This window comes from Natator depressus, chromosome 16 (genome assembly GCF_965152275.1).
Source record: "Natator depressus isolate rNatDep1 chromosome 16, rNatDep2.hap1, whole genome shotgun sequence".
NCBI lineage: Eukaryota > Metazoa > Chordata > Testudines > Cheloniidae > Natator > Natator depressus.
The window spans coordinates 23259395-23277870 of NC_134249.1; the positions used below are offsets into that span (position 1 = coordinate 23259395).

The following is an 18476-nucleotide window of genomic DNA, read 5'->3' on the forward strand; positions in this document are numbered from 1 at the left end:
ATCGGGGGCTTTGAAAGTGTGGGTTTTTCTGATTCAGGTTTGTTTTGTTTCATTATTATGTCCAAAACACACTCTGCCCTTCCCATGGAAAAGCCCCAGGGAAAAGCCCCATGGAAACACAGAGCATTATTACTGCAGGTCCTACTGCAAAATCTCCATTTCCAAACATGTTAGAAACCTGCTGATCACAATTCTGCTCGTATGCAAAGTCAGCATTACATGCAGCAGGCCTGCCAGGGAGGGAGGAAGGGTTCGTCTGATGGGGAAGCTCTCCAGGAAGCAGAACTGGTGAAAGGCTATGAAACAGAAGGAGGGAAAACATAAAATCAGAAACACTCTCACCACAAGCTGGGCCAAGAGCACATGTGATCGCTGGCTGCATTGTGCTCCTGGCAAAAGGAGTGGCAACATTCAACTGCTATGAGTGTGATCAGGAGGAAATGTAAATCCTTTTGCACGAATATCCTTCTTCCCATAAACCAAGATATTCTCTCTTCCTATCTGTGTTGCTCCTCATGTGTCTCTCACACCTTCCTACTCTCACTTTATAGGTTGCAGCATGATGCAGACTATAGACCAATGGGGGATGCATGCAGCACCCTGTGTGGAAGATGCTGCTGTGGAAGGGTCACTCTGCTATCGGGAATGGCTTATTGCTCAGCATTAAGAACGAAGTTATTCTAAAATTTAGAAACACTTTCACTCTGAGGAGGCTTGGAATGATTCTTAGTTATTGTTGGTGACACTGTAGCACCTAAAGATCCCCATCTGGGCTAGGGCCCCACTGTGTGAAGCTCTCTGTGCACCTACCGGACTGCATGATCCCACCTGAAAAGCTGACACCTTCATTTAAAGATGAAACACAACAAGTGAGTGTAGCAAAGAACAGGGTGGCAGGGGATGGGGAACAGCACCAGGTGGTTTCACAGCGTTACACTGTGATAGCTCTGGCTGAAACATTTAAAGAATTTTCTCCAACCATTATTTTAAAAAAAAGTTCCCCATCGCCCATAACAAACTCCAGCGCCTGGCCTCCCACGATATTTCTCCCCCTGGGAGAACTCGTCCATGTTCTATTGTTTTCAGATAGCAACGTATTTATTTGCCTGCTCCCACCCACCCACCGACTCTCAGTCATCCCTCTGACTGAGCATTCCTCGTTCTTTTAGAAACACACCTGACTTATCCCTACAAGGCCCTCAGATGACAGGCTGTTCCCCTACGTAAGCCCCTCCCCCTGGATGCCTGGCACACATCGAGCTGCAAGGGTATTAGGACCCCAGGGTTTCTTCTGTCCTTCCTGCTAAGGACAGGAGCGAGTCCTGGCGGGAGAAGGCCTATCCAATTACACAGCACATGTTGTGACGTTCCTGAGCTATAATGGGGCAGTTGGGCCTTTCCGATTGCTTAGCCCTCTGCTCTTTGACGCCTCTCTCCTGCCTCCTCCACCTAACAGCCAGTCTCCTGATCACACAAAACAGCTCACGGAATCTGGAACTAACGGCTTCCTCAGGGCTCCAGAGGCTGTCAACGTGCTGCCCCTGATGCTGCTGGGATGACTTGTCCCCAGTGTCTCAACTCTGGGGAGAGTGAGGGTGGGGCTTCTCTTGCTGAAACTCAACAATCACCGCTTAAGGAGCAGCTGTCTGACAAAATAGGACTATTCATTTGTTCTCCTGGAAGAGGGTTCTTCACTCTCCTGTCCCCAGGCAGCAGTAAAGATAAACCATACCTGGTGCTTACAGGTGGAACACAAGTGGCCCCACGAGCTGTACAGTCACTTCCACAAGCAAGGTGGCAATTGGTATTTGTACAGTAAGAGAAAGGGCCCAGTTCCAACTCAGGCATGCTGCTGCTACATCACCATCACACACTGAGCTCCTGCCCGCTGCCTCAGTGTATGATGCTATTGCACATACAGTTCAAAGCTGAACTGGCCTTGTTTTGCTGCCATATTGCTATGCAAACTCACATCTAATTAGCTGTCCTCTGAGTCTCCGTTGGCATTATTGCCTAACAGGTTACTCACACCCACTGACTCTGCATTTTTCATGATATCTGGACAAAAGCCTCACATGTTTTAAAGCTGAATCTCATTTTGTTACATTCCATTTCACATTTCTAACTTGTCTGGGTCCCACTGTTTTTGTTCCTCTGACCTGAATGGTGTTTGCAACTTCTGCCAATTTGGTATCATCTGTAAGTTTCATTAACAGGCTATTCATTTCCTCCTCAGCCCATTCATGAAGCTGATGGAGGCACTGACCAGAGCACCAAATGGAATCTGCCTCTGTAGAGGCGGGGAAATAATTTCCTGTTGGTGCTTGCAAACCTTTAGGTTTCACTGCCAGGTAAAACAAGAGTTCACCCTTACAAAAGAGGGACAACCTGACTGGTCATTGAAGAGATAAACAGAAGTCAAATCTGTATCACTTGGAAAGGCAGAGGTAAATTACAGGTGAAGGGTAAAAGAGTATTCTATTCAACTCTGCCTACATCTGGCCTCAAGAGAAATCTGCCCAGCAAGGAACTCTTCTTTGTGTATTAGAATGATATAGCAGAATACAATACAGAGAAATGGGCCAAAAACAAGAGAGAAAACCAGTGTAGCTTTTAAAAACAAATCCTATCTTTGTGGTTTCCTTTAAGAGAGAGACAGGAGCACTCTCCCCTCCTCGGAAATACAAAAGAGAATGGCTTGTAGAAAACGGTCTTAAGGTCCTCTCTTTAATTAGGGTCAGCTATTCTTTTAAATGTTTTTCAATTATTTAAAATGCTGTTCTGGGGTAAATAGTGAGGAGGGAGGTCAGGATTAATGAGTCCCCTCCTGTTCAAAGGCACCTGCCCAACCACACTTCAAAGTCTCAAGCCATTTACATTAGCTTTCTTATTAAACAAAAGATACTATATATTTCTGACACCACCACACAGCTAATCCTCCCTGATTTGTTATCTTGCCCGGGGTGATGCTCAGGAGCCGCACATACCATGTTCTTCAGTGAAGATTTCCATCTTCTGTCACAGCACCTTGAGAGCTGCATCTGCCTCCTCTTTCTTTTCCCATTCATCTCTCCAATGCCAACATTTTTTTGTTAGAATAACGTTTACAAGGTGTCTGGTGTATTATAATATTGTAGTATTAACTGGCTGGCCAGAGGCTCCCTATGTTTGCAGAAGTTTGTCCTGCCAGCTAAAGTTGATGACAGGAGAGAATGAAAATACATCTAACTGCTATTGTGACATGACATTTGGATTCGGAGAAACACTGAAGATGGGACAGATCAGAAAGAGATTCAGAAAAATACTGGCACCACACACCAAATGTCACTGGCACTAGAAGCTACTCCTTTCCCAGCCCTAAGCTCCTGCTGGTCATTTAAAATGTAAAAAAAAACCTCTTACAGTGAAATGCCAAAATGTAATTCTTTGTTAGTGCACATGCCTAAAGAACAGGTCAGTTTAAGGCTGCAGAGAGTCATCAATATTGTTTGCATTCACAGCCATTTCCACAATACAGCAATTTAGTGATTTGTTCAGTTTCAGTGGTTGAATTTTTAGGAATCTCTAGCAAACTAACTGCAAAAAACTAAAATTTAGAATAAAAATGGTAATTTGTATTTAATTGCTGGGTATAAGTGTAAAATACTGGTGAGCTTTTTCAACTAAATTTCTTGATCTCATATTGTTTTGATTCTTTTGCAACATGAAATGTAAATAAAGTTTAGAAGCAAGTCACATTGAATGATGTCAGGCAGCTTAATCCAAAAATGTGTAATCCTTCCTACAAAATATGCATGGTGGTTACACTAATTCCTTTATCCTATCCCTGTAGTCTGTTAGTCATGCAACAATTCAAGGATCAGCATGTTAATGAAATGATTCACAAAATATATTTCCTTAAATAAAAATGAACACTATAAACTTTTTGCAAGGAGAGCCTTCCCAGGAAGCACCATATACCATTCAAACCCTTGTGCAGGACTGGCTTGCAATCTGTTCCACAAGAGGGCAATCATATTCCACTATAAAATGTATAGGATGAATATAGCTCAGTTTAGAAGTGACCAGTTATTTCCATCTGAACGCAAACTGCTATATACCTCCCCATTCTGCTGTGTTTGGGAAAAGTGAAACAAATATCTAATTTGAGATGACACTCACTCTCTCTTCAGAATTGAAAATAAATACGTTTACAGAAGCTAAGTGTTTTCTTGTTCCAAGTTTTTGAATAGTTTCAGATTTAATAGTTATCCTCAACCTGAAATACTGAAGGTATTTCACTGCCAGGATACCCAATTACCTCAGATTAGAGAACAAACAAATAATATAGACTGGATATGACATAAGTGATTATTAATACTATGGTCTGAGAGGAATGCTAAGATAGAAGATATTTTAGAAACTGAAAGTAAGTCCACTTTTCAAGAGCACAATTAAAAACGTTCCAAGGGCAAAAAATATAAATTCATTCTTTTTGTAAGTTTGGTTCAGACGACTTACATTCTCAGTCTAGTGCCTACTGTTCTTATCTTGCTGCCTGAGTGTTCCCCAGGTGAGTGCCATATACTCTGTCATGACACTAGCAATATTTTCCAAGACGTCCTTTTCTGTCTAAGATTAGTGGCCCCTGGCATTATGCCCAGTCCTCGGCTTCCCAAATTCTGACCTGAAATAAGGCAACCTGCTTATTCAGACACTCAGAAGTGCAGCAAACTATTAGTAGATTTTGGTAAGCAAACAGAGGTGCCATATAATCACTTCTTTTGTAATTGTAGATGATGTAAACAGTTAAATTCTTAATAATTTGCTGATTAATAAATAAAGTTGGATATGTATGCTAATGAAATATATCTGTCAGGTACTGAAAGTGTTCTTTAGGCTGCATTAGTAAGGAGGGATATCCATTCTCTCTTTAGGTTTATACTTGGTGGCCTATTGTTTAGCTACAGGTTGGAAAAATTGTATTCAGAGTGAATCAACTACTCAACAAATCCCTGTCTTCTATGAAGTCCTTTTGTTTGGTAGCTTTCATTGAGAAATCTGCAAAACCTTCTCTCTTCAGGATAACAGATGATGCATTATTGTTTTGAACAACAAAAGATGCTGGAAAGCAATGCCTGTGTGTTGTTTATATGTGATATTCTTCAGTCACAGGAATGAAACTTATTTTAAAAAGTGATTTAGAGAAATTTTCAATCAACTTTATAGAGACTACGAAATTTTACCTACTAAACAAGAGACATTGTGCATTATAAAGCCTTCACTATATAAGGCTCTCTGTCGAGCTTCAACTGGCAGAAGGACTTCAACAATCACATAGAATCACCATTAAATGTGTGATCATAAAACATTCCCTGGTTCCTAGGCAAAGCTAGTCGACGATGGTGGGTTATAGATAGAGCTAGTCAAAATTTTCCACTGAAAAATTTTTTAAATGAAAAAAATGTCTTTTTCCAAACTAAAAATGATCATAAAAAGCTTTTTTAAAAAATTCTGGTTTTAAAAAAATGTGGAAATTTCAAAAAATTGTTTTTTTTTAAACTCCTTTCTCTCATCTAAAATTTTTGCCCAAAATTTTTAAACAATGAAAAACTGTTCTATTTCATATTTAAAATTACCTTGAAATTCTGAATTTTTTTGTGAAACTATGTTTCCTTTCTTTGACCAGTGTTAATTACAAACAAACCCCAGGCCCTTTACATGCTCAGGCAGATGTCAAGAAATGCAGCAACAAAATACTTACTGTTCTGGACTAGAAACTGAAGTCCTTCGCCCTTCCACAGCAATGTTGCTCTTGGGTCTCTTAACAACGTGAGGTCTTGGAGGACGAACCTATTATATATACATACAATGGAGACATTTAATCAAATACTCTAACAAGCATCAAAACAAAAGACACAATCCACATAAAATCTGCAAAAATTGATGCATTGTCAGCTTAGACATTGCTTCCATTCAGAATCCCTCTTGCAAATTTATATATTTCTGTGCCACACTAAAATTATAACTAAATCTGTATTAAACTGAACTATAGTGACCCATATCATTAAAGGACTCTAAAGTAATGTGTGAATTTATATCTAAGTTTAGACATCTGGGCTAAAGGTTAAAATGGTTCAAAACTTATTTTACTTTTTTAAAGCAGCAATGTCATGTAAATGCTTTTGTCAGTTTGGAATCATATTGAAGATATGAGTAATTGGAAGAGTCAGGTCAATACACTGACTGACAGGTATTAGTCATGTACTAAAAGTTTATTTCACTTCTGCACGCAGTAGATGAACAAATACTAGATCTGACTGAGCCCCCAGATTGTGTGCTCCATGTAAAGACTTAATTGCTAAAATGAAAATGGGAAAGCCTTGTATTTTGTTGCACATTGTACTGGAGACCAGAGTTCAACTCCAAAACCACACTCGGTTTCTTTGCCTGTTTGTAATAAACTGATTGACTTTCTATAGTAATCGCTTCTGTGTAGGGAAGTCAGCACTGAAGAAATGAAGAAGTGAAAATAAAAGTGAAAGCATGAAAAGCATTACCAATTTCCATGATGCCATAAAGAGTTTGGTCCCTTTTATCAGTTTAATAGAACGTATTATTAGGTGTGTTTCCATGAACACTGAAGAGTTACATGTGAATTTTATTCAGTAGCCCTTCAATAACATCTAAAGTTTTTCTGCAGTTAGATGACATATTTGATATACAGTTTCTATTAGTCTTATCTGAAGTTACCACTTTATCATCTTCTGAAGCTGAGAAACATTGCTTTTTTTGCCCGCACAGAACAGGAAATACACAAGCTTCAGATTAGGGAATGGAACAAACACAGGCCCCGATCATGCAAACGTTTATACACATGCCTAACTTTTCTCGCATAAGCAGTATTATTGAAGTCAATGTGACTACTTGCATGTGTAAAGCTAGGTGCATACATAAGTGTTTGCAAGGTCAGGGCCACATGGTATAGACACCTTCTCCAATGGGAGTTTTTCATATGTAAGAATTGTTTTCATAACAAACCTCTAAGTTGTTGACTTAACCTAACATCATTTTCAGCAAGAATCTCCAAAGCCCCCAAATAAAGTAAGGAACACAACTAAACTTCTGCCATCCCTAAATTTGCGTTTTCTTAATAGCTGCAGTATATAGAAGGCTATTAAAGGTCTACAACCTAAATGCTCTTTGGATGACGGATGAATTTGTTTGCAGTGAGAGATGATGGTCTCTCCTCCCCCATACCCCCACCCTTAGTATGGTTATAGGAACATAAAAGCTCTAATTTCCACACCAGGAAAAAGCACTGAATCCTGTGTGTAGGGTTTGCAACACATGAGCATGCATAAGATAATAGCAGAATTATTATCTTTTCAATTTTTGTTTCAAAGGAAATAGCATGCAGCAGAAATGATGGAGAAGTTCAGAGACGGATTGCCGCTATTCATGCAGGGTGGAGGAAGGGCTTATAGGAAGGTCAGATGTTAAGGTCTCGAAGATCAGTCCTCACACAAGACTGTTCCTTTCTACAATAAAGACAACTTAAGAATGTGAATTTATGGCAGGAATGGAAGGATTAAGTTTGTGGCAACTTCCACTGAACTTGCAAGGTGGTGAAACATGGAGAAAAGAACAACAGAGCTAATTAGACAAGCTGAGCTGTCAGAGTGCAGCTGAATGGCTCAGTGCCAACAAACAAAAAGAATGGGCTGGCAATCAGCAGGATCGATGGAGAAGACTGCTTCATTAGGGATGATAAAACAGAGAGAGAGAGGCAAGCAAGAGGGATACAGGGAGAGAGAAAGAGAGAGGGAACGAGAGAAAGGAAGAAAGAAAGCTGTTTAATTAAGCCTGAGCTGGAAGATGATGCATAAAGCTGGCTTGTCATCGTGCTGTGAACACTTTCACCTTTTGGGTGGTACTCAAGGGGGGGGACAACTTTGGATGGCTCCTCTAGTGTTACCAGCCCAGCAGCATCTGGGGAAAAATGCTAAGAAGGATTTAGAGCACTGTTCTAGGGGGACTGCAGGGGAAAGTCAGGAAACAAGCCAATTCCTTGCTGGATTTGAAGCCGTATATATCCAAGCAGGCTGGGTTAAATGTGTACTGAATGCACAAAAACCTAGAAAATCTGATGGTATGAGGGCGTGTATGAGAAAGAAAGGGTAAATACCTAATGTAGAAGGGTTAAACTTGCATGTAATAGTCCCTACTTCACCTTACACATTATTACTCAACACTTTAAGTGCTTTTTTTTAATTGAAAGAAGTTTCATTCCAGCCCACAAGTCCTGCTCACTATAAACAATGGTTCCTTTGTAAGGGTGTCACATTCATTCCCCAAAAGTGAAATATAAAAAGCTTATTTCTTTTTGTTTCCTTACTGTGTTTTTATTTCAAACTGCATCAGTGATGCATGCTACAAACATTCCTACCCTGAAAATGCCATCAACTAGCATCTACATAAAGCAGTGGTTTTCAACCTTTTTTCATTTTCAGACCCCTAAAAAATTTAGAATAGAGGTGCAGATCCCCTTGGAAATCTTAGTTAGTCTGTGAACCCCCATGGGTCCTTGAACCACAGGTTGAAACCAACTGTTCTATGGTAACAACCACCTTTTGTAGACCCCTTAGACATAAGTCTGTAGACCCCCAGGGGTCTGCGGACCACAGGTTGGGATAAAACCATTGGGATAAAACATTCAGTATTTCCTGGCAGCGAGCAATGGGAGGCAGTGTTGTGTGGTGGTTGGGCCTGGGCACAGAAGTTGGGGTATCTGGAGTCCCCACCTTGGACAAGTCACTTCCTGATACCCACCTTTGCAGCATGCTCTAAGATACAGAGAGGGAAAAGCACTCTGTGCAAAATGTTATTCTTTACGCTAAAAACGTGTGTTTTATCTATTAAAAACAAAACAACAGTATTTATAAACACATAATCTATGGATTTAGTAAACTTTAAAGATAAAGATATCAATTATGATATTCCCCCCCAGGCACTTATCACTTAAAGCCACATTATGGAAGCTCTGTATTCTTCTGAGTACATGCAAATACAATGTATAAGTCATACTTGCTGTAGCTATGCATAGTTACTGGAACAAAAGGTCTAGAAATGTATACTTTAAGAGCTATTTTAATCATACACATTTATCGTGATTTTCCTTCTGATGAAGGCAGCATTCCAGTTGCATTTGTTAGCACAGGCTGCTGAATGCAACAGGAGCTCTTATTACTACTTTCTAACCTTTTATTAATCACTTTGGGAGCAAAGACAGTTGACACAAACATATCATACTGAAGACTACTAATGTACTACATCTGAGAGATTAAACAGACTTGGCAAGATCTGCTTTGATGCAATACACTATTGAAACTGAAGCAATACTGTTCAGAAACATTTTGTCCACAGAAGTCCCTGCGTGGCCTGATGGCACACCACCAGCCTAGAGCAGAACAAGAGGAATGTGAAGTGCTACATGGAGCCTCTGGTTTTAGAAAGAATAAGGAGAAAATTTTTTCCCTGTGTACCATATCCTGGAGGGTCTCCGATATCAATTATATTCAAGGAGATGCATAAGCATAGTAGCACTGCCTTTTATACATGTAGAAGGGACGTGTACAATGCAGAAATCCATAACAATGACTCTTAAGCGCCACACCCACAGTTACAAAGGAAAAAACCATGCCATCTAAATATAAACTTAGGAACATGCACTGAAGGTTAAAAGTGAACCCACACCCAAGTGCACTGGTTAACCTGCTTGCCTGCACATCACAGTGACTAAACATCTTTAGCAAGTTTTAGCAAGACTAGATTTGAAAACTTGCTGAGTTGTTTTATATATATATATATATATATATGGAAGCAAGTAGAGAAAGCATTTGCCTTCTGATGAAATTATGCTCACTGAGCAGAAATCTTAAATAGAATTAAATACCCTCTGAGTTTGCTGCAAAAACAACTGTCAGCTTGAACTGACACCAACTTATTTCCTTTGGTAAATAACAGTTACTGCCTCAGATCTAGCACAGTCTCCATTTTTAAAGGCATCTGGAATAGTTAATATGCAACAGTATGGCTACAAATCAGTGTTTAAAATAGAAAACTGCTTAGACAACATTTCCTTGCCTAACACAGGTGCTGCACTGATTTCTGTGCAGCTTTTCTGTAAAAGAAGCATTTGGTCTTAACCAAGATGTTGGTGCCTGAAATTTTTTATACTATATACAATCAAATGGATCTCCAGCTAGCATTTTAAATGAGCATTATGCACATTTCTGTACAGGGCACAATGTGGTACTGCCCAGATACAGATTTCCTATTCTTTAGACCTATCCAACTCAACAACTCTGGGAGGAAAAATTTAACAATCAATCCCAATGCATTTACAGCAAGACCTGGGGAAAATAAATAACTTAGTGTCAGATTTTTGCTTCCTTTCATATTTATGAGTTTAGTGCAAGTCTTCAAAAGCTCACTGGCTAAAAACGTATGTCAGCCTAGAAGGATTTTTGGTTTAAATAATCACTACAAGAGTAAAAACAAATGTCACACAATGGCAGCATCAGCTACCTGCTGAATTGACCTACAGCTGCAGAACTTGCCGAAGAAAAGCAGAATAAAATGCAGGTCCCAAGGTTGTGCCACAGCAAAGAAGGAGGCAGTTTAGGAGCATAATTCCAGCGTTGCTTTTTGCAAGATTCAACAGTCCAAACTACCAAGATTTAGCAATGCTACTGAGAGCGCGATTCAGGCAGTGTTAAGCTGCGGCAGTGAGGCAAAACTACCAGCTACTCACGGGCCTAGATGAACGCTGTATCTTTGGAGGAGGCGGTCGAGGTGGACGTACTCTTTGCTGCTGTATCAAAGTGGAAACTTAGTAATCAGTACATTAAAATATAATCACCGCACATGAAAATACCTTTGATTTTGTATCAATAGCAGTCCAAATGGACAACAGCATGTGCTTTAACCCCACTCCATACTAACCCCAACTGGTGCAAATACCTTTCAAACACAGGAATACTGTCCTGACCAGTAAGCAGAAAGAAATAGTAGAAGAGCTCTGTATTGTTAGGGTGCATGTCTGCCTCCGAGGTGTAAGTTATACCAGATGAAGCTCAGCACACAAAGCTCTCTAGATTAGACTGTCCAAAATGTATTATGACTTGACGATAATCAAGGTGCACAATAACTGATCATTTCAAGTACTCTAGATGACATTTCAGGATAGAAAATTGGAGAACGATACTATAATTAGCTTTTCTTCCCTAAGATTCCATGAGTGATTTTAGTGCTCACATAATTCAGGGTATGTCACTAGAATAAGAGACTGGTGGCACAGCCACAGCTGGCCCAGGCCTTCACAGGGTCCCAGAGTTCAGGCTCCAGCCCAAGTGCCTACATAGCCCCGCAACCCAAGTCCCATGAGCCTGAGTCAGTTGACCCAGGCCAGCTAGGGGTGTTGAATTGCTGTGTAGATGTACCCAATGCGACTGAGGCCCCGAACCAGTAATGCACTTAGGCTCTGTAGACCACCTGTTAAAATCAACTGGACTCTTCATGTGCCTGAAGTTGAAGACATGCTCAAGAGCTTTGCTGATCGGGGGCTAGGTGCAATATCTAAAGCCAGGAATAGAGCGGACAGGAGCTGTGCAAGCGTTCTATATTTACTTCGGTCATTGCACCTGCAACCCCAACCTACTGTACCAGGTCCTGGGCCTAACTTGGAGCAAAAACTACTGAAGGGCAAGCCTGTGTGAGGTGGACAAATAAGGACTAGGATGGAATCCGTCAGAGTCATCAGCACTTTTGAATGAAGACATACGTCTCCAGAAGTGAAAGGTCAATGTATTAATTAAAGGTGCCTATTTTGGTCCCCATAATTTTAAATTTTGTGTTGGCCTAGTCCTTGCTGCTGTAACTCTGCTGGAAATACTCCTATTCCGCTGCTTCTGATTACATAGCATAATAATAAGCTTCATACAAGCAAGATTTTGTGTGCACCCTACTGTTCTGCAGAACTAAGACTCAAGTGAACCAGGTGAGTTGAAGCTGAATTGAAAGACCCCAAAAATTCCAAGTGCATTTTAGTGCTGAGGACTTGATAAAAACTAGAGTGGAATGTCCTTCTAGTGATTGCTTAAATGCATATGTGCTTGGAGAGAAATGAACAGAAGCCTGCAATGAAGTGAATACAAGAATTTCTATACATGTCTGCTGGGGAGAATAGCAACAATTGTATCACTACCTGAAAAGTATCACACATTCTGCAGACAAGACTTCTGTCAACTGTATGGAGAAAGGATACATACAGGCAGGGGGAGTCAGATTCAAAAATAAAGTCTACTCAGCCAGGTTAGTATATTTCAATGAAGATGAAGTTTCCATCACTCTATCTCAGCAGCAGTTCTCAACTTTCTGCTGGAGTGCCCTTTGCTCTGGACTGCAGATGGACATCTCCTCCCCCCATACTCCCACCCACACACACTGCTCTGACACAGCTTTACAATCCAGCCCTTTTCTGTCATTCACACTCTTCTTTTCTGTTCTCTTGCTCCTATCCAATGTATTTAAAAAACACATTTTCCATTTGCTGATTTTTACTTTATTGTTTGCTGCCCCACCCCTTCCCAATCAACAGAAGCCATGGGCTCGGGCTCTGTTAGTGGTTCTGGGGTGCCAGGCAGCATGCACTGTCATGGGTCAATTCCTTACAATGATAAGAGAGAAGTCTGGGCAGGGGAGTTGATGCCAGAGTCCGTCCATGCAAATGCTTCCAATAAAAGTCATCATAGGAAAAAAGGGATTCTCACAGTGAGGTGATGGCTCCAGATTCATGTAGCTTTCTTTCCCTAACCAAAATTTATTATTCCTCTCTTCTACTCCACTCCTCCCTGGGACTAGCCTGGGCTCCAGTCCATCTTCCCTCCCCATCTGCTCTGGCTTGGAATTTCTGCCTTTAATATATTTAACTTCCTTCACAGAGCTTGGGATATTTATTTTTTATTAGGTTGTAGCAGTCTCATACCTTCCGCAATTTATTTTCCTATTCGTATGCACAGCATTTATTACCTTAGTTAGTGAACCTCTGGCTCACCGAAGAGGAGCAGCCCTGTATGATCACTACAGTATTCTTTTTATATTACTTGCATTTTCTTCTGTGCTTACATTTCTGTTTGCCTCCTGCATATATATTTTGTTTTTTATTTGTGTAGAAAACTTAAAGAATAGTACCTGACAGAACTGCCACGATGGAATAGTGATTTAGGAAATCTTAGTGTTTTCCTGATGCCACAGACTGAAGGGTGTTAGGAAGGTCAGTAATTCTATTTACCAGGGTGGTTTTAATTTTAAAAAAATGGCTTAATATTTCTTATCTAACGAAAGAAAAAGTCAGTCAGTAAAATGATATTAGGCAACATTTTCAATAGAAGTTGATGCTACCACTTCTTCAGAATTAGTTCATTTCACCAGCCGCTTTTCTTTACTATAGTCTATTGTGGAAATCGTCTTTGGTTTAGGATCTGAATGGCTTTGCAACAGCAAAATCCAGACAAGTTTTGGAGAAAACACGGCAAGACTATGGCATCAATAGCATCAGCTGAGGAGCCAGAACCAACAGTTATATTGTTAAATCTTCTGAAAACAGGCAACCCCTTCCGAGAGGGACCGACCACACAGCATCTCAGGATTACCTCCTACCGAGATGATCAATACACTGATCACAGCCATTGCAAAGGCACATACAACTGAACATTACTTGCCCACCTTTATTACTCACTTGGTGATTTTGTCGGAGAGAATGTGACAGGATTCATTATATTACCTGTTCATATTGTCACTTGCTAACAAAGAAAGGCAATGGCAATAAAGCAGGTTTAATTCCTTTTATAAAGGCTATCCCTCCAATCACGCTGGAGGATGCACCATTACTTGCATGCCTTTTTTCCTTCATGGAGTTATTAACGCACACTGTATAATCTCCACATACAAATCAGAGAAACCCAGAGAAGGCTCTGAAAGGAAGCACACAGAGGAATGACAGCATCAGGGATATTCCCTTGCAGCAGGAACTGGAGAAGTTGGTCGATAGTAAATGATTTCATTTTTTTCTTCTTGCCTATTCGCAAAAATAATTTAATTCTTCTGTCTGTCATACATCACTTAGTATTATTTCAGCATTGCCAACCCTGTTCAACAGTCACTAGTTAGATCTCAAAAAATCATGCAAATAGCTTACAAATTATGAGATTAAAAAAAAAGTAAATGTTGGGGGTTCTTTATTTGTCGTCTGGCCTGAGTCATTAGGGTGAACTTGGGTAACGTTTTCAAGCTCTTCTCAGAGTCTCTGAGGGCTAGAATCTTACTTTTTAAAAAACAAAAATGAGATTCTGACCTATATAATTTGACTACAGGAGCTGGGGTTTTAAGAAAAACACAAATATTGCAAGATTCATGATAAAATCACAAGAGCTGCAACACTTACATACAGAGGTTCCCCACCGTCTGCCTCTTTCTCGCCCTTGCTCTCTGTCTGGGCAATTTACATTGGCTTTTTTAACACCATATTATGCTGGAAGCTCAAATCTGATGTTATGTCCACTATCGTCTGCATTCTCTTTCCAGTATTTCTTTCGTCCTTTAATGTACTTTCCCCTCAACACCAGCATTCATTCACCCTGATGCTTTTCTGCACCTTTTTGTTTCACTCATTACATTCTTTAGCTCCCTTTCCCTTTTCCTATTAATGTTATGCACACGTGCAAATGTTTTGCTAGATCAGGACCTTAAGTCACTGCTGGAAGCCAACCCAGGATGGATTCATCACTGTGTTGCCATTAGATGGCTGTTCATTTGCATTTGGTGGCCACAGCCCAGCTCCCCAGTGGACACATAGCATCCTCATTCCAGGTGACACCAGTGTTACTAGTTTCAGCAATGAAAGGAAACCCTGAATAGGTTACAGGGATTTTACTGTCCCTCCAGTCAGGGTTGGGGCTCATTGGCAGGCAGAGTGAAGCTGGACTACAGACAGCACAGCACTTGGTGGTACTAACAGGACATGGAGTGTCTGGCCTGGCTATATGTACAGTTGCTTGCAGATGAGCCAACCTCTAACTACTGGGGCTTAGGAGGAAACTTTACCTGGGGACAGGTTATTCCCCTCTGCCTACTGCAAGCTTTCTTGCACTTTGTCTGAAGCAGCAGGTACTGGCCTGTATTGATGGCAGGATACTGGCTGAGATGGACCCTGGTCTGATGCAGTATGATAATTCTTATGTTCCTATGAGCAGCAGCACGGATGGACTCCAGAGAAAATCTCAACCAGCTACTCTTTGGTCAAGGATGGGTGCTGTGATGCAGGGCCTTGGGGGAGGGGAGGAAGCTTTGTTCTTTCCCTAGACTACAGAAAGTATTCCATTAGAATGCTCCAAATTGCCTAAGGCTAGAACAAGGCTTGATTTGAGACAAGCCAATGCACATTGTGTGCAAGTATCATTTTTGTTCCATGAGATAAGCACAAAATCCATGCAAGAGAACATGAAAATTACCATATATATTGCTGTATAAGCCAAGAGATTCAGGCTGAAATTCAAAGGCCACAGGGGGAGGAAGAGGGGTGTGGCAGGGGAAGGGAAAGAGCAAAACACCAAGTCTACACCAAATGAGAAAAGTAGCTTCACAAGCATGCATGACATTTAAGACGCAAACTCTGAAAGCTCCCATTTGGCTTATACATGGGGCACTGACTTCTCATTGAAATTAGAGGCCCGTTTATATGCAAGTCAGTATATAAAGTACATGTTATGCTGGAACAAGTTGCGGGAAGGGGAGGGGGGGAAGAAGGGAACACAGAACAGTAAAGTACCCTTCTAAAGAAGGTGGGACGCAAATACCCCTTAGGATATACCAACGCATACCCCAAAACACAGAGTTTCCTGAACAGGCAAAACAACACAGATGTGGAAGTTCTATTTCCAGGGGCAGTTATTCCAGGAATAATGCAGCCACAAAACAGGCCAGCACCCACTGCAGTGTAGATAGTGACAAAGTTCCCACAATACCTGCAAGAATGGATTAAGACAGGATACGTGAATCCATACCTTGGGCTGGAAAGGGGGTCTCTGAACTCCAAAGTCTGGATCTAATGATTGAGGGGCAGGGTGGTAAAGACACCCACAAGCAGTGGTGGAGCGTACCACAAGAACTGGGGTAGAGATGATAGCAGAGAGCTGGGAGTTCTGTGAGCACTTTTGTAGGAGAAGGGGGTGCCTTGACTGGATTGAATTCAGGCACCATCTACTTTTGATCCACCAACGAATGATTGTTCCACTCAAAGCCCCATGTTGGAAAGTGCCTATTTGTTTTCTGAACAGGTCTTATTTATTAAGTTTCATTTTAAATATAGGCTTACAATCAGAACCATTCAGCTCTTATGAGGAGTGTTTTTCCAGAGCTTACTGATGAAGCTTACTTCTTTGTACATATAATTATTAGAGATAGACAGGCCCATTAGATCATCAACAGTCCATACTTTTGCAAGTGTAGAACTGCTCCTTAGAATACTACTTCTAGTGATTTATCCCGTCGAGTTTAAAATGGCTCTAGTGGCTTTCACCACTTCCCATGGCAGCCTATTCTACACACCTAATAGTTCTTACAATTAAAAAGTTAAGCCACTTTAAGAAAATGTCACTTCAGCTTTAGAAGATTTTGGTTTCCTTGAGGTTCCTCAGGAGGAATCAGTTTATAACAAATATGTCATAACTTACAGAACTGTAACCCAAGCAATGGCAATTCAAAGCCTGGCCCCAACAGCCTGATCCAGAATTCATCTCCTTCACTTAAGTGCTGCTGAAAAACCAGATCACAGTGGAATGCTAGGTCTCTCTCTCTCTCTCTCTCTCTCTCTCTCACACACACACACACACACACACACACACACACACGGCTTTTAATCTCTGAACCTTTCCTCTGGTCATTGTTGAGATGAAAAAGCAAGACCACATATCTGTGGCAGCATGGTTTCCGAGACACTCACACTGACAAGTAACTACTATGGCTAAATCAACATTGTAAAGCACAACACAAAAAGAACAGGGTAAGGGCAATAGAAAGTAATTGACATACAGGTCTACCAGAAGATAACAGTTATTTGCCCTTTGCCAGAGCCTCACTTTAATGTTGATGTTAATATCTGTCACCAGGATGGGATAAGTAAGTATATTCATAGTATATGAAGATCATATTTACTAGAATAGCATCTGATTGAAGTTAATTTATTGATGCAGCAAAACACATTGTTTCTAAAAGGTCAGCAGGGGAACTGGTGTTGGAATATCAACTTAATTACCTGTGCTGCATGGATGAATGGGTACAACACAGCGCATGGCTGCATTACTAAAAGCAGCTAAATTACCGTATTAGGCATGTTTCAGAGTAGCAGCCGTGTTAGTCTGTATTCGCAAAAAGAAAAGGAGGACTTGTGGCACCTTAGAGACTAACCAATTTATTTGAGCATAAGCTTTCGTGAGACAGCTCACGAAAGCTTATGCTCAAATAAATTGGTTAGTCTCTAAGGTGCCACAGGTCCTCCTTTTCTTTTTGCGTACTAGGCATGTTCTTGAATGCATGTACTGTAGAGCCTTTTCTATGAAGGGAAAAGTCTAAATTAGGATATTCTTACTCATCTCTATTTACCAACATACTTTCTTATTCTGGATATTTTCTTAATTGTGTTGTTCCAAACATTTCTGAAGTGACAAGACACTAAGCAACTTTACAGAAAACTAATTCTTAGATGCTTAGTGGGCGTTGATTTACTAATTATTAGGCAGGTCATTTTAAACCATAAGCTGCCTGGCAATAATTCTTAGAAATTTTTACAATGCAAAGGGCACATATTTGAAAATAATATAACCAAATAGATAATAAAATAATTTATACTACATCCATGGAATATAACTATTTATTTTTTCACACCAGGGAAAACTTTTTAAACAAAAAATAATTTTCAATGTGTGAATTAACAGCTGGCAAGCAGATTATTATCTCAAACTATAACTGGGTAGCTCTGTTGCAATAAAGCAGTTATTCTTCAAAAATGGTATTGAAAACAGAGCCTTTATCAGTAGATTAGAGGTGTTATTTCATTTGCAGCAACAAGTGCAGCTAGAAAAAGCTATGGACAAAGGCAGGGCAAAACTGTAAACAAGAAAAACACTCATTGGCACATGCAGTAAGAAGTGTTTGCTCACAATCACAGAAGTTCTAATTCTAGAGGCAAGAGGGGAGGTATGTTTAATGGATTCCACAGCAGAGTTTCTTATACATGAAAATCATGGCCATCTCAAAAACATAGGATGGTTCTGGAAAATGTTACTATGCTTTAAAGACAGACACTGGGGCAAGAGATGGACTGTTCTGAGTGTATCAACACTTACTCTCTTTAGAAGGGTTCTAATATGTTGATTTTG

General features: G+C 40.5%; 1 protein-coding gene across 2 annotated transcripts in view; it reads right to left on the bottom strand.

The window, feature by feature from the left end:
• DENND1A (DENN domain containing 1A) overlaps window positions 1–18476 on the bottom strand; it is a 373522-nt gene that overhangs the window by 19089 nt on the left and 335957 nt on the right. For both annotated transcript variants that reach the window (XM_074973359.1, XM_074973358.1), the window contains exon 20: window positions 5744–5832. In XM_074973359.1, coding sequence (XP_074829460.1) covers window positions 5744–5832 — 89 coding nt within the window. The remainder of the gene's footprint in view (window positions 1–5743; window positions 5833–18476) is intronic.